This window comes from Daphnia carinata, chromosome 9, assembly GCF_022539665.2.
Source record: "Daphnia carinata strain CSIRO-1 chromosome 9, CSIRO_AGI_Dcar_HiC_V3, whole genome shotgun sequence".
NCBI lineage: Eukaryota > Metazoa > Arthropoda > Branchiopoda > Diplostraca > Daphniidae > Daphnia > Daphnia carinata.
Window position 1 is genome coordinate 4,271,171 of NC_081339.1, and position 17,409 is coordinate 4,288,579.

General features: G+C 41.8%; 5 protein-coding genes across 5 annotated transcripts in view; 2 read left to right on the forward strand and 3 right to left on the reverse strand.

Moving 5' to 3' along the window:
- Positions 1-311: 311 nt before the first annotated feature.
- On the reverse strand, positions 312-7,759 carry LOC130688854 (protein sprint-like). Its single transcript, XM_057511860.2, has 8 exons — positions 7,182-7,759; positions 5,157-5,450; positions 4,774-5,095; positions 3,198-4,519; positions 2,547-3,131; positions 2,205-2,488; positions 1,412-2,142; positions 312-1,231 (listed from the first exon to the last, which is right to left on the reverse strand). The coding sequence occupies exons 1-8, from the start codon at positions 7,317-7,319 to the stop codon at positions 1,047-1,049; spliced, it is 3,861 nt and encodes a 1,286-aa protein (XP_057367843.1). The 5' UTR covers positions 7,320-7,759; the 3' UTR covers positions 312-1,046.
- Positions 7,760-8,598: 839 nt separating this feature from the next.
- On the reverse strand, positions 8,599-11,515 carry LOC130688504 (WD repeat-containing protein 20-like). The gene is made up of 3 exons (XM_059497046.1): positions 10,792-11,515; positions 10,510-10,724; positions 8,599-10,447 (listed from the first exon to the last, which is right to left on the reverse strand). Exons 1-3 carry the CDS (start codon positions 11,284-11,286, stop codon positions 9,322-9,324), a joined length of 1,836 nt encoding a protein of 611 aa, XP_059353029.1. The 5' UTR covers positions 11,287-11,515; the 3' UTR covers positions 8,599-9,321.
- Positions 10,117-17,409, forward strand: part of LOC130688856 (sodium/potassium-transporting ATPase subunit alpha-B) — a 40,690-nt gene continuing 33,397 nt past the window's right edge. The window contains exon 1 of the mRNA XM_059497043.1: positions 10,117-10,120. The gene's annotated coding sequence lies outside the window, so the exon portion shown is untranslated. The remainder of the gene's footprint in view (positions 10,121-17,409) is intronic.
- LOC130688860 (U3 small nucleolar RNA-associated protein 25 homolog) lies at positions 12,122-15,019 on the forward strand. Its single transcript, XM_057511872.2, has 7 exons — positions 12,122-13,381; positions 13,440-13,653; positions 13,718-13,855; positions 13,916-13,988; positions 14,050-14,435; positions 14,496-14,690; positions 14,792-15,019. Exons 1-7 carry the CDS (start codon positions 12,189-12,191, stop codon positions 14,957-14,959), a joined length of 2,367 nt encoding a protein of 788 aa, XP_057367855.1. The 5' UTR covers positions 12,122-12,188; the 3' UTR covers positions 14,960-15,019.
- LOC130688875 (3'(2'),5'-bisphosphate nucleotidase 1-like) lies at positions 15,523-17,152 on the reverse strand. Its single transcript, XM_057511890.2, has 6 exons — positions 17,009-17,152; positions 16,884-16,936; positions 16,615-16,818; positions 16,506-16,554; positions 16,156-16,442; positions 15,523-16,089 (listed from the first exon to the last, which is right to left on the reverse strand). Exons 1-6 carry the CDS (start codon positions 17,073-17,075, stop codon positions 15,829-15,831), a joined length of 921 nt encoding a protein of 306 aa, XP_057367873.1. The 5' UTR covers positions 17,076-17,152; the 3' UTR covers positions 15,523-15,828.

The following is a 17,409-nucleotide window of genomic DNA, read 5'->3' on the forward strand; positions in this document are numbered from 1 at the left end:
CGTAGTCCGGAAAATCGACCGTGTTATTGAGGCCACACAGCAGGTAGTGAAGACCTCAAAGGTGACACACAGTGTGTGTGTATCACCTTTTAGTTACTAACATACCCTGCTAAAACATTTCGTGTTTTTTTCCTTGTTTTTTATATTTTACATTATACCAAACTATGCATACATGATTCTGCCGGAGGCATTCCTGTTTTGTTGCTGTTTAGGATGGCCAAGTATGGTCGTGAATTCTTGTGTATACCGTTCGTTCTTCTTTGTTCGTTCTACAGAGTTAAAAAGAAAACATTCTAATAAATATTGCAAACAACATTGTCTCTTGAATATATTTTTGCACAGGCATGTAGTAATTGGTAAAAGAAGTTATATATGTATAAAGGGTGTGTTAGAAGCCATGTTTATAACGTCACACACACATGAGCACACATGTTTTTATTTTTACATTACATGGCGAAATGAGCATTCGACATTTTCTATCTTTTGTCTTTTTAAAGTTCCGTTTCCTTAACTCAATGAATCATCTATGCTGATTCATTTTCTTTATATGCAAAAATGGAAAGAAAAATAAGAAGAGAGAAATCGTCAGCATAAAAAATCAAAAACCGCGGATTAGGTGTCGTCATCATTCCAACAGAAAAAAAAACAGGTAAAATAGAAAACAGAAAAAAATGGGCGAAGCATGACAAATTCCGTTTCAGATAGTAGTGGTGCAGTAGTAAAATAATAGTGGTGCACATAAAGAACAGCAACAGATAAACCAGATTTGCTCTCTGTGCCAGGTGATTCATACGCCCGTGTCATGTCTCTCCCCTCGTTCGACACGAAAAGGTGTGGCACACGCGTTGTTGTGTATATTTATTATATATGTGTGCCACCCGTGCCCATTTAGGGTAACATCCCAAAAAGGGAGAAAATTACCAATTGTTTTTGTTTTTTCCTCCCATTTTTAGGGTTTTCATGTCATCACGATGGAGATTTAAAAACAAAGGAATCTTTTTCTCCTTTCTAACTCTTTAAATTAATATTCATGTGTTTTTTTTTTTTTAGCCGTTGATCTGTCTAGGCCACGCTATCTTGGCGTCTTGACGCCGGAAGGCAAACGTAGTGCAGGGTCGATCTATTCCGCCTCCGTTGACGGCGGCCGTCACTGCCGCAGCCGCCACAGCCGTCGCTGCAGCGTTGCCCAAAATCCACGTCTGAGGGTTTTCCGTCTCGGGTAATTGGATCTCTAAGTGATGACAACAACAACAACAACAAAAAAAAAAAAAAAAAAAAAAAAGAAATAAGTTGGAGATAATATTAAAAAGAGGAATTCTTTTATCTCGTCCAATGCCATGGGAGCCGTCACGAACGGTCACAGTCTGGCGGAGAAGCCAAACAAGTGAAAGAGGAAATGGTTGGAACGCACCTTGGCCGTCTACAAGAGCCACCAGCGTAAAGTCCTGAGGGTTGGACAGTCGCAGTTTGAGGGCTAGTAATTTGGTGACGTCACGAACTGTCATGGATGGCCGTAGGGGAACGGTACGGGCCAATAAACTGCTCTGGTTCTCATCGGCTACCAGAACTCGAAGAACGCAAGGCGTTTGGATGGATGTCGACATGGACGTACATGAGGAGACGTCGCCTCCAGGGATTGAAGTCAGCGTTCCCATCCAACTGCCGCAATCCGACGGAGAGGCCGGCCTCGACTGAAGGTTCTTCAAGAGCTGAGCGGCGGAACTCAGGGCTGTTAAGAAATAACCACCTTCGCCGGCTAATAGCGAAGGTTGGAGCAAGGCCCACATGAAATCGGCTTCCATTTCAGCTGTGGAGAAACCGCAATGGGCCAGCAACCAGGCTAATAGCGGAAGGAAATCTTCAGCCGCGACAGACTCGCCACATGTTTCGGCTGCGTGATTGTAGATGACAGTGCAAGCGTCAAGCAACTGTTCCAGCTTGTCCAAAGGAGAAGCTGCCCGTTGCAAACGTTCCATGCTGGCTGTTGCCCGGTCCAGGATGTCCGTCGAAGGTGGCGTTTGCCCTTCTTTCAATCCTAAACTTGACGGATGAATCTCACGAGCTACTCGGATTCCAGCAAGTAATTGCTGCACACTTCCAGCAGCTAGAGCTTCTTGTCCCAGTAATTTGTACAAATGCGACCTATTAAATTCAGATCATTAATAACATTCAACGTTCATTTCCTTTTTTTGCAATTGAAATACCGAAGCGGAAGAGTGACCAGCTGATGTAGAACGAGTTCCAGGACGACATCGACATTGAGGAATTCATTCGATTTAAGTTTAGCACGAATGTCCAACAATGCATTATCAAAGGCCGGCTCTCCATGTTGAACTAAAAAGTTTTTAATTCCCGAAATGAATTGACGGACGTTACGGAGGACAGCTGCTGCCCGCTGCTCTTTGGCTTCTCGTGTACACTGTAGGAAATTTTGCAAACTTCGGCCAAAAGTTGTGGTACAATCCCGTCCCAGTTGAAGAATCAAAACCTGGAAAGAAAATACATGAATTAAATTTACATACAAAAAAACGTTTCATCATCGATACCTGAAGGTTTCTGCCAGCTTGGCTGTTACACGTGGAACGCAAGGCTAATAATCGAGGAGAAGCCAACAATGGGTCCATTTTGTCCTTGAAACTGCGGGTGCGTGAAAGCGGAGCATGTGAACCGGAAGGGGGTCGGTCGTTTATCGATTTCGGCGCTGGATCGATTGGCCTCAGCGTTTCGAAATCACTGAGTGTGCCAATTCCGCCGTCTGACGAATTCGAGCTGCCCGTATTGAGCGTATGTTGCTGGGCGAGATGGAGAGACCGCTTCCGTCTGCCTATCGTACTAGTTCCTCCACGGATGCTACTAGATGGCGATGAAAGAAGTCGATCCCATCGAGCGCTATCCCAAGGCTCAGAAAATTCAGTGACTGTTCCATCATCACTCGAATCATTATCTCGTTCATCCGGCTCTTCATCCGCTTCCTCCAGATCACCAGCCGAGCCTGATAATAAATTATCATAAGCAGAAACTCGTTGTTTTGTTAGATGAGATGTGGCCACATTCCGAGTCAACTGAGGATGTGATGGAACAGGCGATGGAGTGCCCAAGGCCGCCGATGGGCACAAGGTCGTTAAGACTTCCTGTCGTGTGTGAAAATTTCCAATCAAAATTCATTTAAACAAAAAATCTAAATTGTTAAGATATACCTGTATGGTAACCGTATCTTCTCCAGGCGCTGGGAGATAAATGACGGATGGAAAAGCTTTACGTTGTTCGATTGGCAACGATGTCGTGATGGATGAACCGGTTGGAGGCTTCGGCATAACAACCTGCTTGCCTCTATTGTTGTTTGATATGGGACGCTGTCCAGTTGGTGGCAAGACGTTGACCCTCGGATTCGATTGCGATGGTGTCAAACTGGGCAGAGTGCAACGGACGTAACCGTCTTTAGTAAATGTACTGAAATCAGTTGTCGGTACGGATGGAAAAGGAGGTACAGGCAATGGCCGTCCTGGTTGTTGATGTTTCCATGCTAATTCCGGAGGTAAGGCATCCGCTGGTTCAGAATAAAGAGGAGATGTTCTCCGGCTGTTTGTTTCTCCTCGACTTTCGGTCGAACTGCAACTTGTCCGTCTCCGAACTAGTGCGACAATTTCACTTGTATCCGGTTCAGCATTTTCTTTGTTCTCCACCTGCATTTGGATCTTATCCTCTTGTTGATGATCGATTTCAGGCACTGGATTATTTCGGATTTCGATAATTGTCACAGATAATCTTTGTGGTTCTTCCTGGAAAGGCGATGGTGGTTTAATCTCTTCCGGCTCTATGACATCTACCAATGACTCTGGTCCACTTGAAATCGACGGTCTGCGTTCCGGGCTGACTGACGTCATCTTTTCCAACGTCGAATTCGAGCTGCTACTTGTGGCAGAATAATTCTCATGACAGATCTCATCTTCCGGCCGATCACTTAAGGCCGTATCTTCTTCATTGGCCAGTATAACGGGCCGTGGTGGAGGATCGTATCCTTCATCAGCGTCTTCATCGTGACTGGCACCGGGCGACGTGCCCCAAATATCTTCATAATCGCTGGCCTTGTCCGCCAAACTGCTGTGATGGCATTGCGGAGACAATGGAGCTGTCGATCTCCTCCGCCGGGGTTTTCTTCTTCTCTGTACGTGCCTTTTAATTTCCTTTTTTGGCTGTTCTTCGACAACTGGAACAACTTCTTTCAACAACGGTGGGGTGTCAATAGCAAAAACGGGCGATTCCGGTTCAAGTGATGAATCCGATGAAGGATTGAAATTGGTAATAGCCAATTGAGGTTTGCACCAACGTGGGGGAGGTGGCGGAGGCACTGGCTCGGAACCACGAGCTTCCAATCGAGGTGAATGACTTTTCCGGTCATCGGGTGTAGTTGGGGTTGGAAGCAACGGTTCGAATGTGGATAGCCTTAATGGCGGTACTGGCGGTGCCCTCTTAGTTGAAATCGTTAAAATGTTTTCACCCGTGTTCCAAAATTCTTGTCCTGTAGAAATAAAAGAATTTTTTTTTTAACAACCTCCTTATCTACCACAATTCCAAGAGATTATTGCACTCGTGTGTCCTGCGTTGATTGGGCAAGTCTGGGCACATTTTAGTTTTACTACTTGATATCACCGATAAACAAAGGCGCGTATACACACGGGGAGTACATGATAGTGATTGCACTTCTGTTGGTGTGCGACTTATCTGTTAAAAGGAACGAATGTTTAAAGGTCAGTAACATTTTAGAAAAATTACCTAATGAAGCCAAAGATGTGAGACTTGGACGGTTCGAACAATTGCGAATTCTGGCCGGCAATCTGAGACGGACGGGTAGTTCGTCGCAACATTGGCAATAGTGTGCCAAAAGGGCAGGCAAGTTATCGAATACGAAATCAGACGATTCGAGTCTGACACCATTTTGAGGAGTTTCAGCGGCTTCAATCAGATAATGTTGGACACCAGCGCCTATAACGGCAGCACCGATACTAAGACGAGATCCAGCTTCCGGCACAGTAGATGTCAATTTAACTGATAACGCTAATGTGCCCGGCTGACTCGATTGGCGAGTTATAAAAACCTGTGAGAATTAAAAAGAATTAAATCTTAATCGAATAGAATTTGTTTGAAAATGTTTTTACGCCTTGTTCTTGATTTTGAAGGAGCTGGGCGGCTGCTACCCGTTGGATATTGGGCAAATACCAAATGGGATGACTTCGGATGAGTCTCTCAAGTAGCGGAATATCTGAAGAGTCGACCGCATCTTCACCGCACGATTGTGAGAATCCGGGCAAGTCGGGACAGGAAACCGCGGGACTATTCCCGACATCGCTTCGATCCGGCGATCCGACCAGTTCCTGACTTCCTCGTAGCGTCGGACTGGTACTCAAATCACTGAGGATGGAATCCAGATCCGACGCGAAGCTGTTCAACATCTGTGATGTAGAAGAAAAATAATCACGTAATTTTCAAATGATTTGAGGTCAAGGCCGTCTGACTCACGATTCCCGGCAACATCCGCCGGAAATCACAATGATGTTAATGTCATTTACCCCATTCGAATTTAAGGGCCTCTATTAAACAGTGTCATCGATTTTTAAGGGCGTTGTCTGATGAACCGTTATCGTGTGATCTAATTCAATTAAGCGGAGTAGAATAGCATAAAAAAAACTATTGGGTGTTGGCCTCAATCGATCCAGCCATATTCTTGTTTTAAAGGGACGCCCATCAAATGAAACTCCACAACATTTTATTGTTATGTATAATGTTATAGTTTCTCTAGGAATTTTAAAACACTTAAAATCAAACGAAATTCCGTTAAGCCAAATAAGCCGTTGGGATATTCGATAGTTAAAGAAAAATATGTTCTATCCGCATATCACATAACAAAGTTGAAGGAGGAGAAGATACACATAATAGACCTACCACTTGATAGGGTAAAGCTACGGATGCCCACAAATGGAAGAAGGGCGGCTCCCCCCACCCGTAAAAACATATCAACATATTCAGTATATGATCGTTTAGCCGGCGGCATCTACGTCTTTTTCGGGGAAGATGAAAATCACGCGCAAGTATCTTGCTGCGTGGTGTTAAAGCTCAAAACGAGCAAGGCCACAAGATATCAATAAAAAGATTTCTTCAACTAGGGGGACCCTTCTGGCACCAAAAATATAAAAAACTTTCTCGAAAAAATTCTTTTATAGTCCCCTCCCCCCACTTCACAGAGCGGATGACGTTACAAAATACAAAAAAAAAGTATCTTTCTACCTCAACCGGAAGAGGTTATTACAAAATCAGTAGGGGGAATTGTTTAGAAGGACAACAAAAAGGTCCCCACCAACTACTCAAGTTTAAAGCTTTTTAATCCTAATAAGATAAAACGGGTTTCCGGATGGGATTAGTAAAAAGTATTTTAAATTGGAATTTTTAATTGAAAATATATTTGGATAAGCTAATTTTAAAGCAAAAAGACAAAGAGCGTGCGAAAAAAAGCTGGCAACAATGGAAGCCAATGTAACAATTGCATCCGGCTGCTGCTCTTAAAACAGAAAAATTCGAAAAAAAAATTCTTTTTTCGTGATGGACGACCTCTATGCACGCGGGAGTGCTCGCGTGTTTTAGTCGACGTGGTTTTACGTACGAGAAAGTTGGAAAAGGGGAACTGAGAAACGTCGTAATAACGAAGAAGAAGAGAGGGGAAACAGTTGGCCTGAGGCTGCGGAAACGCCAGAAAAAAAAACAAAAACATTCTCTTTCTAACAACTGAAATCGTGAATTTCTGCGAACTTTTATCAGATATGGAATTTCATCTATCGTTAGGGAAAAAAAGTGACTCAATGATGAAGAGAGGAGGGAAAAAATCCCATCCGGTTTCACATTTTGCGCCACTGGTTTCACGTGGATTTTCGTTCTGCTACACACACGATACCGGACGAGAGAGGGGTTCGAAAAATACGTGTGTGGGAGGGGAAAAATAGAAGGGAGATCTTCTTTTGCTGCTAGACAAAAATAAGTCCGGGTGTGGGTGTGTGGGTAAAAGAAAAGGTTTTTCGGGCCTAACAACTCGGGAACGCATTCTTTGTGCCAAAAAAAAAAAAGCCAAACTTTTCTCTTTGAAAATTACAAGAATTTTAAACAATGAAAGAAAAGATATAAAAGTTATATACCAGCATGTAGGAAGACGAGCGAGGAGCAGGTGATGGCTGACTTCCATCGCCCGATTTCATTGAAGGCAAAACTGGAGAACTTTGAGCTGAGAAATGTGATGCGGCGAAACCAACCGGACTGCTGGATGCACATGACATAGTCCACGGCCGTGTTTGGCTTTCTTTTTCGTGCTGTTATTCTCTTGTGTTCTTCGTACACACTGGGAAATTCTCCACTACCCTCTTTCCCCCTCTTAATGGTGGGGCAACACACACAAATCCAAGGCGTCTGCCAGCAACAAAGTGAATCACTTTTCGCTGTACACACTGACAACCCTTTCAAGCACACACACACACAGACGATTGTTGATTGTTTTACTTTAAGTTATCCATCAGATTTCTTTTAGATGTGGAGTGAAATGAAACGTGGGATACGATCAAACGGCGTGGGGATTCAACACAATAAACGACGACTGAGCACGACTTGGGTTCATCACAGACTGCGAGCCTTGCGGCGTACAGAGAAAATATCTCATACGCGCACTCTATGCGAGTGTGTGAGCCCCAAAGGGGGAATATATATATAAAAAAAAAAAAGTTGCATGACAGATGTTTCGTCTGCTATTGTGAGCGCCATCTGTTGAAAGAAGAGAAAAGCTTGAAAGTTCGTGTGAACCACATGATTTCTGACGATGAAAACTAAAACGAAAGGCAAACATACAAAATGGTAGACTGTAGAAATACCTTAGTTGACTATCACACGCTAATAAAAGATTAGAATGGGTAGCTTATATAATCACATGAGACTTGTTTGAAATCCGTGCAAGTAGAGCAAGAAAATGGTACTCGATCCAGTTTTGTAGTAACAGTGAGTTTGTCGGTACCAACTCGTGCTAAATTGAAGTACTAAAGGAAAAACGAACTTCTTTTTGTGGCCTGTGGTAGTTTTCGTGTGTCAGCCATCGGGTTTCGTGCCTCACCTGTTTTCTCATCGGTCATCCACGATCCATTGTTATACAAACAGGTGCACCAACATCTCATTATTATTCTTCCACGTACCACAGATCCATTTCCATCCAGCTGTCTCTAGCGGCATTGTCGTGAATCAGACGATTGTCGACTTGTTTCCCGCGTTTGTCCTTTTTGATTTATGATCGTTCCAGTTCTAGATATTCTGTAAAATTTGCACATCCAAAGCTATTTGCCATGATAATTTAAACCAGTATTTTTAATGAAAGAAATTGGAAGCAGCTGATCAAAAAATCCCACACACAAACAGCTGGGTAATAGTAAATTAATTTTAACTTTCGAACTCGAGGGATTAGTAAATTCGCAGACGACGCTAATGTACATCATCTGCATTTGCTTTTATTTATCATTTTAAAAAAATGGCGGTACCTTTTTGGTTCTAATAAATATAAAACTAAATTACAATGTGTCAAAAAAAAACAACTTCCTTTTGTTTTATTTCAGTGATAAATCCATAAATCAACTTTTTTCAATGTCTATGTTACAACATTCTATGTATACGGAACAAGGGGGGATGGGTGGGTGGTTGATCTCTCTTTCTCCATTCAAAAACATCGACCATTCCGTCCCGACGTGAATTCGGTACCACGCTCGTAAAACAAAAGAAGAAATGAATGTTTACGCAAAGAAAATTGTCTGAAGAGGCAAACTGCAGGGATAATAATGAAGAGAAACAATGTTTTAACAAATGGTCATCATCTTCGCCAAGAGCTCTAGGTCACGTGACAGCATCATATACCCTGTAGGTACATGGAGAAGAATGGGGGAAAAATGCACGAAGGTGAGATAAGGAATTGCAAAAAGAAAAAAAAATGCCGTTAGATCCAGAGCCCTCCTCGTCAGGCGGGGAAAGAAAACCATAAACGAGGCCGTTTCATCTGTTTCTTTTTTTTTTTTACACGATAAAGGAATGAAATCAAATGAACATGAAGATGGACGCGCAGCGAGGAAAGGCGGATAAAACAAAAAAGATTTTCACTGGAGGGAAAAGGGAGGATAGTAGGTCAACATGTGGTGTGGCTCATGATTTCCTATTGGGGTTAATGAAGAGTAATTTTGACAGGGCATGATAATTGTCGTCGGCTTCTAATTGCAAGGTTAAAGGAAACGAATGGATAATTTTCTCTCATCATCAGACCATGGTGCCTTCATTGGTGGTGCTGGAAGTGTGGTGAGATGGGCCAATCGGCCGTGCCCAGGTACAGACGATGCCATCTTGACAGGCGGTAATGAGGCAGTCCTCGCGGAAGATGAGCGCCGTCAGCCGTTCGTGGGCTACCTTCTTGCAGACGAGCGGCTCCAGCATGGGAATTTCGTCCAGCCGGGGGCAGGCTTGCGTCCCGATAAGACGGAGCGGATCGGCGCATCCCGTCACTAGAGATTGGGACTGAACCGGCGCGGACGATTTGGAAGCCGAAGAGTTGGCCGTCGATTTATCTGATGAATTCTTGCCACTTCCAAGGCTAAAATTTTTACGGTGAGATTTCAAGTCCGGGTCTTGCCCAGCTTTCCTCTCCGAAAAAGTCAAACTCGCCAACCGCTGAGTAAGAGATCCTGCGGTGTTGATCGGTGTCGTGGCAGTATTATTAGATACGACCGAGGTGGCAATGGTGGCGTTAATGGGCGCTACCGTCAAAATATTACTGCTGTTTCTATCGCCTGAAATGGGCGTTTGGCCAGTGAACTTCAGACTAGAAGGAGGCGATCCTGGTCCAGAGACCATTGAAGCTCGACTCCGGGAACCATAAGGCTGTTTCAGGACGTCGTCCGTCAACTCCCACAGACAAATTTGCGTGTCCATGGCTATAGATCCTAGACGGTAACAGGTAGCAATGTCAGGGGTTGCGTTTTTCGTCTCTAGGTCGTCCTCACATCCGCCTATTCCATTTGAAGAGACAGTATCTGTTCCTTCCTTCGAAGACTTGGAAGACGAATGTTGAGATGAATATAAAGTGGTGAAGGGGTCGAACGCCACCACCGTAATCCAAGATCGATGACCCTGTCCCCTAGCTACGATTCTCTTTTGTTGAAATGACCAAACCGTCACCAAATCGTCTTCGCCACCTGCTACTACCAGCTGCCCGTCAGGTGACCAACAGACACACAACAGACCGCCGAAGAATGATGTGGCCAGACCAATTAGTTCCATGGCATCGTAATTGAGAACACGCAGACAGCCGTCCTGCGACACGACAGCAAGATACTTCGAGCAAGGTGAGAAGGAAAAGTCGTTGATGGCACCGTTTCCAATTACCCACCTACAAACAATAGACTTTCGTTAAACATTGGTTAATCGATTGGTGACAAATAATATAATTACCTGTAAATGGGATTTCGGGTGCTTTTTGCTTTACACGTCCATACTGAGAAACCGGCTCCTTGCTTGAACAGTTGGTACGTTGGTGGGGCGGGTCCTCCACACGTAACGTCTTCGCTGTATAGATACATTTGCCCTGACGCATGAGAAACTAGAAACAAGTTGGGCGAACCAGGCAGCCACTTGATGCATGTTACTTTAGTTTTTTCAATTATCCTCTGCAAAAAAGTAAACAGCATTAGCTAAAATCATACATTCAAATAGAAAAAAGTTGAGTAAGAATACCTCTTCATTGTAAAGCTTTCCTATTTCCTTCCTAATCGGGTCCACTAATTGGATTTGTCCACCAGTGAAACCAACTAGTAGCATAACACTTTCACTACTTATGGTTAATTTATTGATATCATGGCAAGTGGGACTTGTTCCTTTGTAGATTCGTTTATCTACAGGTTTCGATAAGTCTGCGGGTTTCTTGGCTCCTTTGTATGTATAAAAGTAGAGTTCCCGACCATAGTTGAAACAAATGCGATCACAAAACCCTGCTGGATCAGATGGCAAAGACACAAAGGTAACCCTAACTGGAGGGTTGGAACCTTGACCGAGGGCTGCTCCTTGTTGGCTTTGTATTGCACTATACCCAGACAACCGATTAGCCCGGGAGTATTCGGCCAATGTCATCAACTTGTATACTCCCTCCCTGGTTGTGAAATGAGTTCGCACATCATCTCGGCTGCTGTTGCCACTTGCACTGCCACTGTTCAGATCCGTTTGGCCAGCCATCGGTGAACAACAAACGAATCGAAAAACACAAACAACTTAAACTCGATTATTCAAACATGTTTGCTCCACCGTTTAAACAACGGCCTCCCACCACGAGGGTCCAAAACATTTCACATTCAAATGCTTTTTTCTGCGGTATACATAATCCGATAAGATGGATAACAAAACATAGCCTGTCAACTTTTTCAGGTAAATAAACTAATTTTACAGGAGAAGTGGAATTTCCTGATAGTAGCAGACGCCCGCCATTTTTACTGTTGCAATCGACGTTGTCATCTCTAATAATGATTCAATAATTAACCATCAATTAATAAAAAAAACATCATACAAGAAATTTCGCTTTAACAAATCCTACGAAAAAATATAGATTAAAATGAAGAGAAATTTCTATCATTTTAGGAACCATCCTAGGAAATAAAAACTGGCTACAGCTTTGAACGCTCAGTTTCCCCGTTAACGTGGCAAAATGGTCTTATGCTTTACAATGGATAAAACAGAAGCAGCCTAGCTTTTTATAAAATAAAAATTCATACGATTAAACGGACAGAGTTGTTTAATTCAAAAGAAAAAATTTACTGCTAAAAATTTTATTTATTTAACACTTTGTTTAACCATTGTTTCTTTACAAAGAATTCTAAATTGCAAACGATTCTTCAGTTACGGTAGCCAATGTGAACAAGCCGAAACTCAGATGGGTATTACCTCTTAAATTTTCTATGCAAAATACTTCTACAAAAGATTTTAAATGCAAATTAGATTAGATTTAAATGTTCAATTTTTCGTCCTTAAATTTCGATTCAATATGCTAATCTGGCAACGTTGGGCGTCTGCAATTTGATTTTCTTTTTGACACGTGCCTTTTGAGTTTTCGCAAAGCTAAACTCTAAAATTTTCTTTAAGAAATGGGTCGTGGGCGACGAGGATCTAAGCGTGGAAATTTCAAAAACCATGGCTCTCGTAATTCATCTTCACGTGGCCGAGGTAATTTCAAAAACAAGAGAAAATTCAACAGAGATGAAGACAAAAAAAAGGATGCTGAATCAGATAATAAAAGGCAGAAGATTCAGCCCGAAAAAGAAAGTGAACCGCTTATAGAGGAATCCTCGTCAAGTAGCGAGTCAGAGGAAGAAGTTAAACCTTATACCCAATTACTGTCTATGTTTAAATCTGGTAACAGGGCACAGCAAGTTTTGACATCAGATGAAGAGGAATCAGAAGATGTTGGGTCTGAAAATGAGTCTGAAGAAGCTGATAGCAGAAATGAAGGAGATAGTGTTTCTGAATTGGGTGATGAAGAAATGGAAGAAGAAGGGGATGAAGAAGTTGATTTAGAGGATGAAGATGATGAAGAGGAAGAAAGAGATCTACTCGGAGTTGAGGAAACTGATGAAGTTCAAGAAGATAATGAAGAACTAGACGATGAAGAACATGAAGATGAATCAGAGGAAGAACCTTCTGATGATGAAGAGGAAATAGCTTCATCAACTGACCCATACCACCTTCACTATGAAAGAGAAATGAGTGAATCTCTTTTAGAAATTTTGACATCACCTAAGCCTTATGAGACTCAGGAACTAAACTGGAAAGCACTTGGAAGAATGGTGATCCATCTACCAATAAAAGTCGACAAGAAAATGGAGAAACCTAAACTTGTACTATTGGGTGAAACAACAGAAAAATATGTTATTCCTGGTACACTGCCAATACTGAAGACTGGAGTTCCCCTAGTAGATTATGGAGTTAAATCACAATTATGTGCCAACCTTGACAAGCGGCCACTCTCTGATAGTAGCATTCAGACGGCCGAAGAACTGCTTTCTCCTCTGCAGCACGAGCTATTCAGTCTCGCGCACGATTACCGTGATATATATTATCCTGAAATGAACCATTTGAACAACGATGAGATTCGAACTGTTTATTGCCTTCATTCCCTGAACCACGTTCTCAAGTCGAGAGATAAAGTTCTATTTCACAATGCGAAATTGAAGAAGGACAAGGAAAATGGACAATCGACTGACGATGTCGAATTTCGAGACCAGGGTCTAGTGCGCCCTCGAGTTCTAATTATCGCTCCGTTGAGGAATTCTGCCGTTAAGTAAGTCATAAGCTTCGTAAATTTTTTTTGCTATTTATATTTATTTTAATAAATTCAGGATTGTGGAAAAATTGGCCTCACTGCTACTTCCCGTGAAAGGGCAAATCATCAATAAGGACCGCTTTTATAAAGAGTTCGGTGAGGAGAAGGATGAAGAGGACAAAAAAGAAAATAAAAAGAGTTACAAGCCAGAAGATTACGAAGCCGTTTTTACAGGAAACACTGATGATTCGTTTCGAATAGGAATTTCGGTTGCTAAACGTACTCTCAAAGTAAGAAAGGCAGCATTTAACTTCGCAAAGCTTTAGTTAACGTTTCCTACCTAAAATTCTTTAGCTCTATGCTGGATTCTACAAGGCCGATATTCTTATTGCATCTCCGCTGGGAGCAAGAACGCTACTCGCTGATGATTTTGACTTTCTTTGTAGCATAGAAGTACTTGTGATAGACCAAACAGATATTCTCTACATGCAGGTAATATTTCCTTTGGTTTAATTTGTGTCCCAGTGTAATTTTTCCTTTTCTTCCCACAAGAATTGGGATCATGTCCTTCATATTTTTCAACATTTGCACCTTCAACCACGAGAGCAACATGACACAGACTTGGGTATGACTCAACTAATAGACTGCCTTAGTTCAAGTTATTAAAAATAATCTTTGGTTAACAGGTCGTGTTCGTCTTTGGGCGTTAAACGGTTACTCCCCTCATTATAGACAGAATTTAATTTTTAGCAGCGTAGCACTTCCGGAAGCTGCCGCGCTTTTTTCTCGCCGTGGAACAAATTTTTCCGGCAAGGTGCGTGTAGAAAATGTGGTTTTACCCTCAGCAACAACCGTTTGCCGTGTTCTTGTTCAACTACCTCAAGCATTTCATCGAATTCCAACGCCATCAGCAACTCAATCAGCTGACGATCGTTTCCATTTTTTCACAAAAAAGATTCTTCCGCAGTATCGCGATCTTCTAATGAGCAATACGCTCATTTACATTCCTTCGTATTATGATTACGTAAGACTTAGGAATCATCTTCACAAAGAAGAATACAACTTTGGCCAAGTGAGTCATGAAATGAAAATACTTTAAATTCCAGGGTATTAATTTAATCATTCAATTTAGGCTTGTGAATATACACCAGACGGGAAATTGGCCCAAGTTCGTAATCGCTTCTTTCTTGGGAAGAAGCGTTTGCTGCTGTATACAGAGCGCCTTCATTTTTACAGGCGACTGACAATGAAGGGAATTCATCACATTGTTTTCTATCAGCTACCAACTTTTCCTAATTTTTATCCGGAGCTTTGCAACCTTCTCCAGGTAAGCCTGATTTTTTTTACTATGTTTTGCCTTTGAATTTTATTTTCTTAATTGATCTTATTTATTTATTTTTTTATTTGTCGCCTGGTTTTTAATTTCAGGACGCATTTCAAAATCCAAAATACCGAGGGGATGGTAGTCAAACTTGCACAGTCCTATATTCATCTTATGACGCCCAAAGACTTGCAGCAATTGTAGGAAGTCAACGAGCTGCTGAGATGTTGACGTCAGATCGACCAGTACACCTTTTTGTTAGTGGAGGAAGTTGACCAAATAAGTCATTTCTTATTGTTTAATTCGGTTGATAAATACTACTTATATTGGAAAGATCTTTTTAGGGCCTGTTTTCCTGACATGTGGAGAGGGCACAGTGTCCTAAATCCGTTTACGTAAGATGTCTAAGATGCTACTGATGAACGATAACCGCTATTGTGTTAAGCTTATTATATATTGGGAGTCGATTTGCGATAACCTTCGGCGTATTCGTGTCAACTCGCTCAAGGCAATTCATAAACGTGAAGAACCGTTGCGGAAATCGAGCGCATCTAGGTCGCTGCCTGATTTTATCTTCTTTATTCGTGCCAAATTTGAAGACTTCAACGTAAGTGATAAATAATCAAAAGGAATCTTGATTCATAATAGGCTAGATTTACTAGACATTGTCTCTAATTTCGCATCTTTTGTTTATTAGCAATTTAAAAAAACACTTGAATCAGATCAAGGGTAAGATTTCTCCATGTCCGGAAAGTCTCCCAGGTTATTAGTGCACCTTTAAAACGAACAAGAGGTTGGTAGTTTAGGATAAGGCTATAAGGGTGTTAAAATCTTGCGATTCGTTAGTATTCTCTAGTATGTATTCTGTAAGTTATGGGCGACGCCAACAATCGAAAGTAAACAAAATGGGCAGTCATGTAGTCAGTTGATTGGAAAACTGAAACCACAAAAATATCATAGGTCATTAAAAAGCTTCCTAACGAGCAACAAGTACTAGAATCGCCTCTGATGACTGGTCTTTTCGTATGTTTTCTCTGCTAAACAAAATGAATTCTACTAATTTTGAACGGTTAAAATAGTTCTCTGGAAATTTAAAATGGAATAGTTATGTAAGGGCAGTGGACTTTGAAAAAAAGAATTGCTATTAAGACTTGACGAGTTGTTTAACAGCGTCTGGAATATTTTCGACAAACCATTTGTGGTCGTCAGATTTGGCAGCGGCTAGAACCCCTCGCCTGTTGGGGTGCATCTCTGTTGAAGCATACGAGTAGGCATCTCCGTGTATGTCGGTAAGACGACCACCCATTGCAGTCAAAATTGCTTCTGGGGCGCAAGTGTCCCACTTTTTGCAGCCAGGGCTTGCAAACACGTAAGCTGTGGCTTTTCCTTCCATTAACAGCATAACCTTTGAAAGATTATTTTTTAAAAACCTTAAAGCTTGAAATTGTGGCAGGTGGGAATAATTACATACTTTATATCCAGCTCCCCCGACTCTCAGGATTTCGTCTGGTTTTAGGGAATCCAGGGCTTGCTGAACTACGGGTGTCATATGACTACGTGTTGTTACAACCAGACGTTTTCCTTCTGGTGGTGCAACAGGGTTGAATCCACCAACGCCAACTCCCGGAATACCCCACAGAGTTCGCCCAAGTCCTGCCTTATCGTTTTTGTAGTTGTAGTAAGGCTGATGAATTACCCCTCCAACTGGACGATTTTTGTGAGCAATACCAATCAATACTGTCACATGGTCCAGCATGCCTAATTCAAACTAGGTATTAGTATTACTATAAAACTTGAAATATTTTTAATAGTTTGAATCACCTTCAGTGTACTCTGCTGTACCATCAAGTGGATCCACCCACACAACAAACTGAGGAAAAACATCATGAAACTTGTGACACTTTGCTTAATAATCATAGATAATACTCACATCTTCTTCTGTAACATTGACAAGATCTTCTGGGCATTTAAGATTCAAAACTTCTTTATCAATATCACTGACTAATTCAACATCAATTTCCTGGGCAAGATCTTCTTCTCCAATAACACTCATTAATGGGAATTTTTTGTTGAGGTTGCCAATAATACACTGTTGGGCTCTGCGATCAGCCTCAGTTTGAGGGTCATTCACTCCCTAACATAGACGTGTAAATAAAGTCAATATTATTGATCTTGTTTAAGGTGAACACTGGACGATACCTTTTCAACAATACCAAGGTCCCCTTTGCTCATGACTTCCCGAATGATGTTGCCTGAAAATTTAAGATTAATAAGAATACTGTGTGTGGGAATTGACATATCGTTTGAAATATTCTAAATTTTACCTGCATGGTTGGCAACAGCCACCGCATTAGCCATTAGACGCAAAAAAACCGGAGAAGTAGCAGCCATTTTTGCGTTATAAAACCGGCAATAATTTCAGGGACTGTGGACGAATCTAATGGAACAAGACCTTTTAAACGTTCAATATCGGGTACAAGATAAAAACAGGTTTTGTTTGGATACCTCTGGTGCCTGCTGCTATCAGGAACGAACGCGAAAGACAAATAGGCTTAAGTTGTTGCCGTAAGCATATCAGACAGCGTTGGCACCTGCTCTGCAATTCAGCCCAACGTAAAAAAACAAGCAAGCTATACGAAACAGAAAAACCCATGAAAAAAAAAGGACGAAATTACTAAATACAAAGGGCAAGCCATATTTCTTTACTAATTTTGCTTCACGTCGT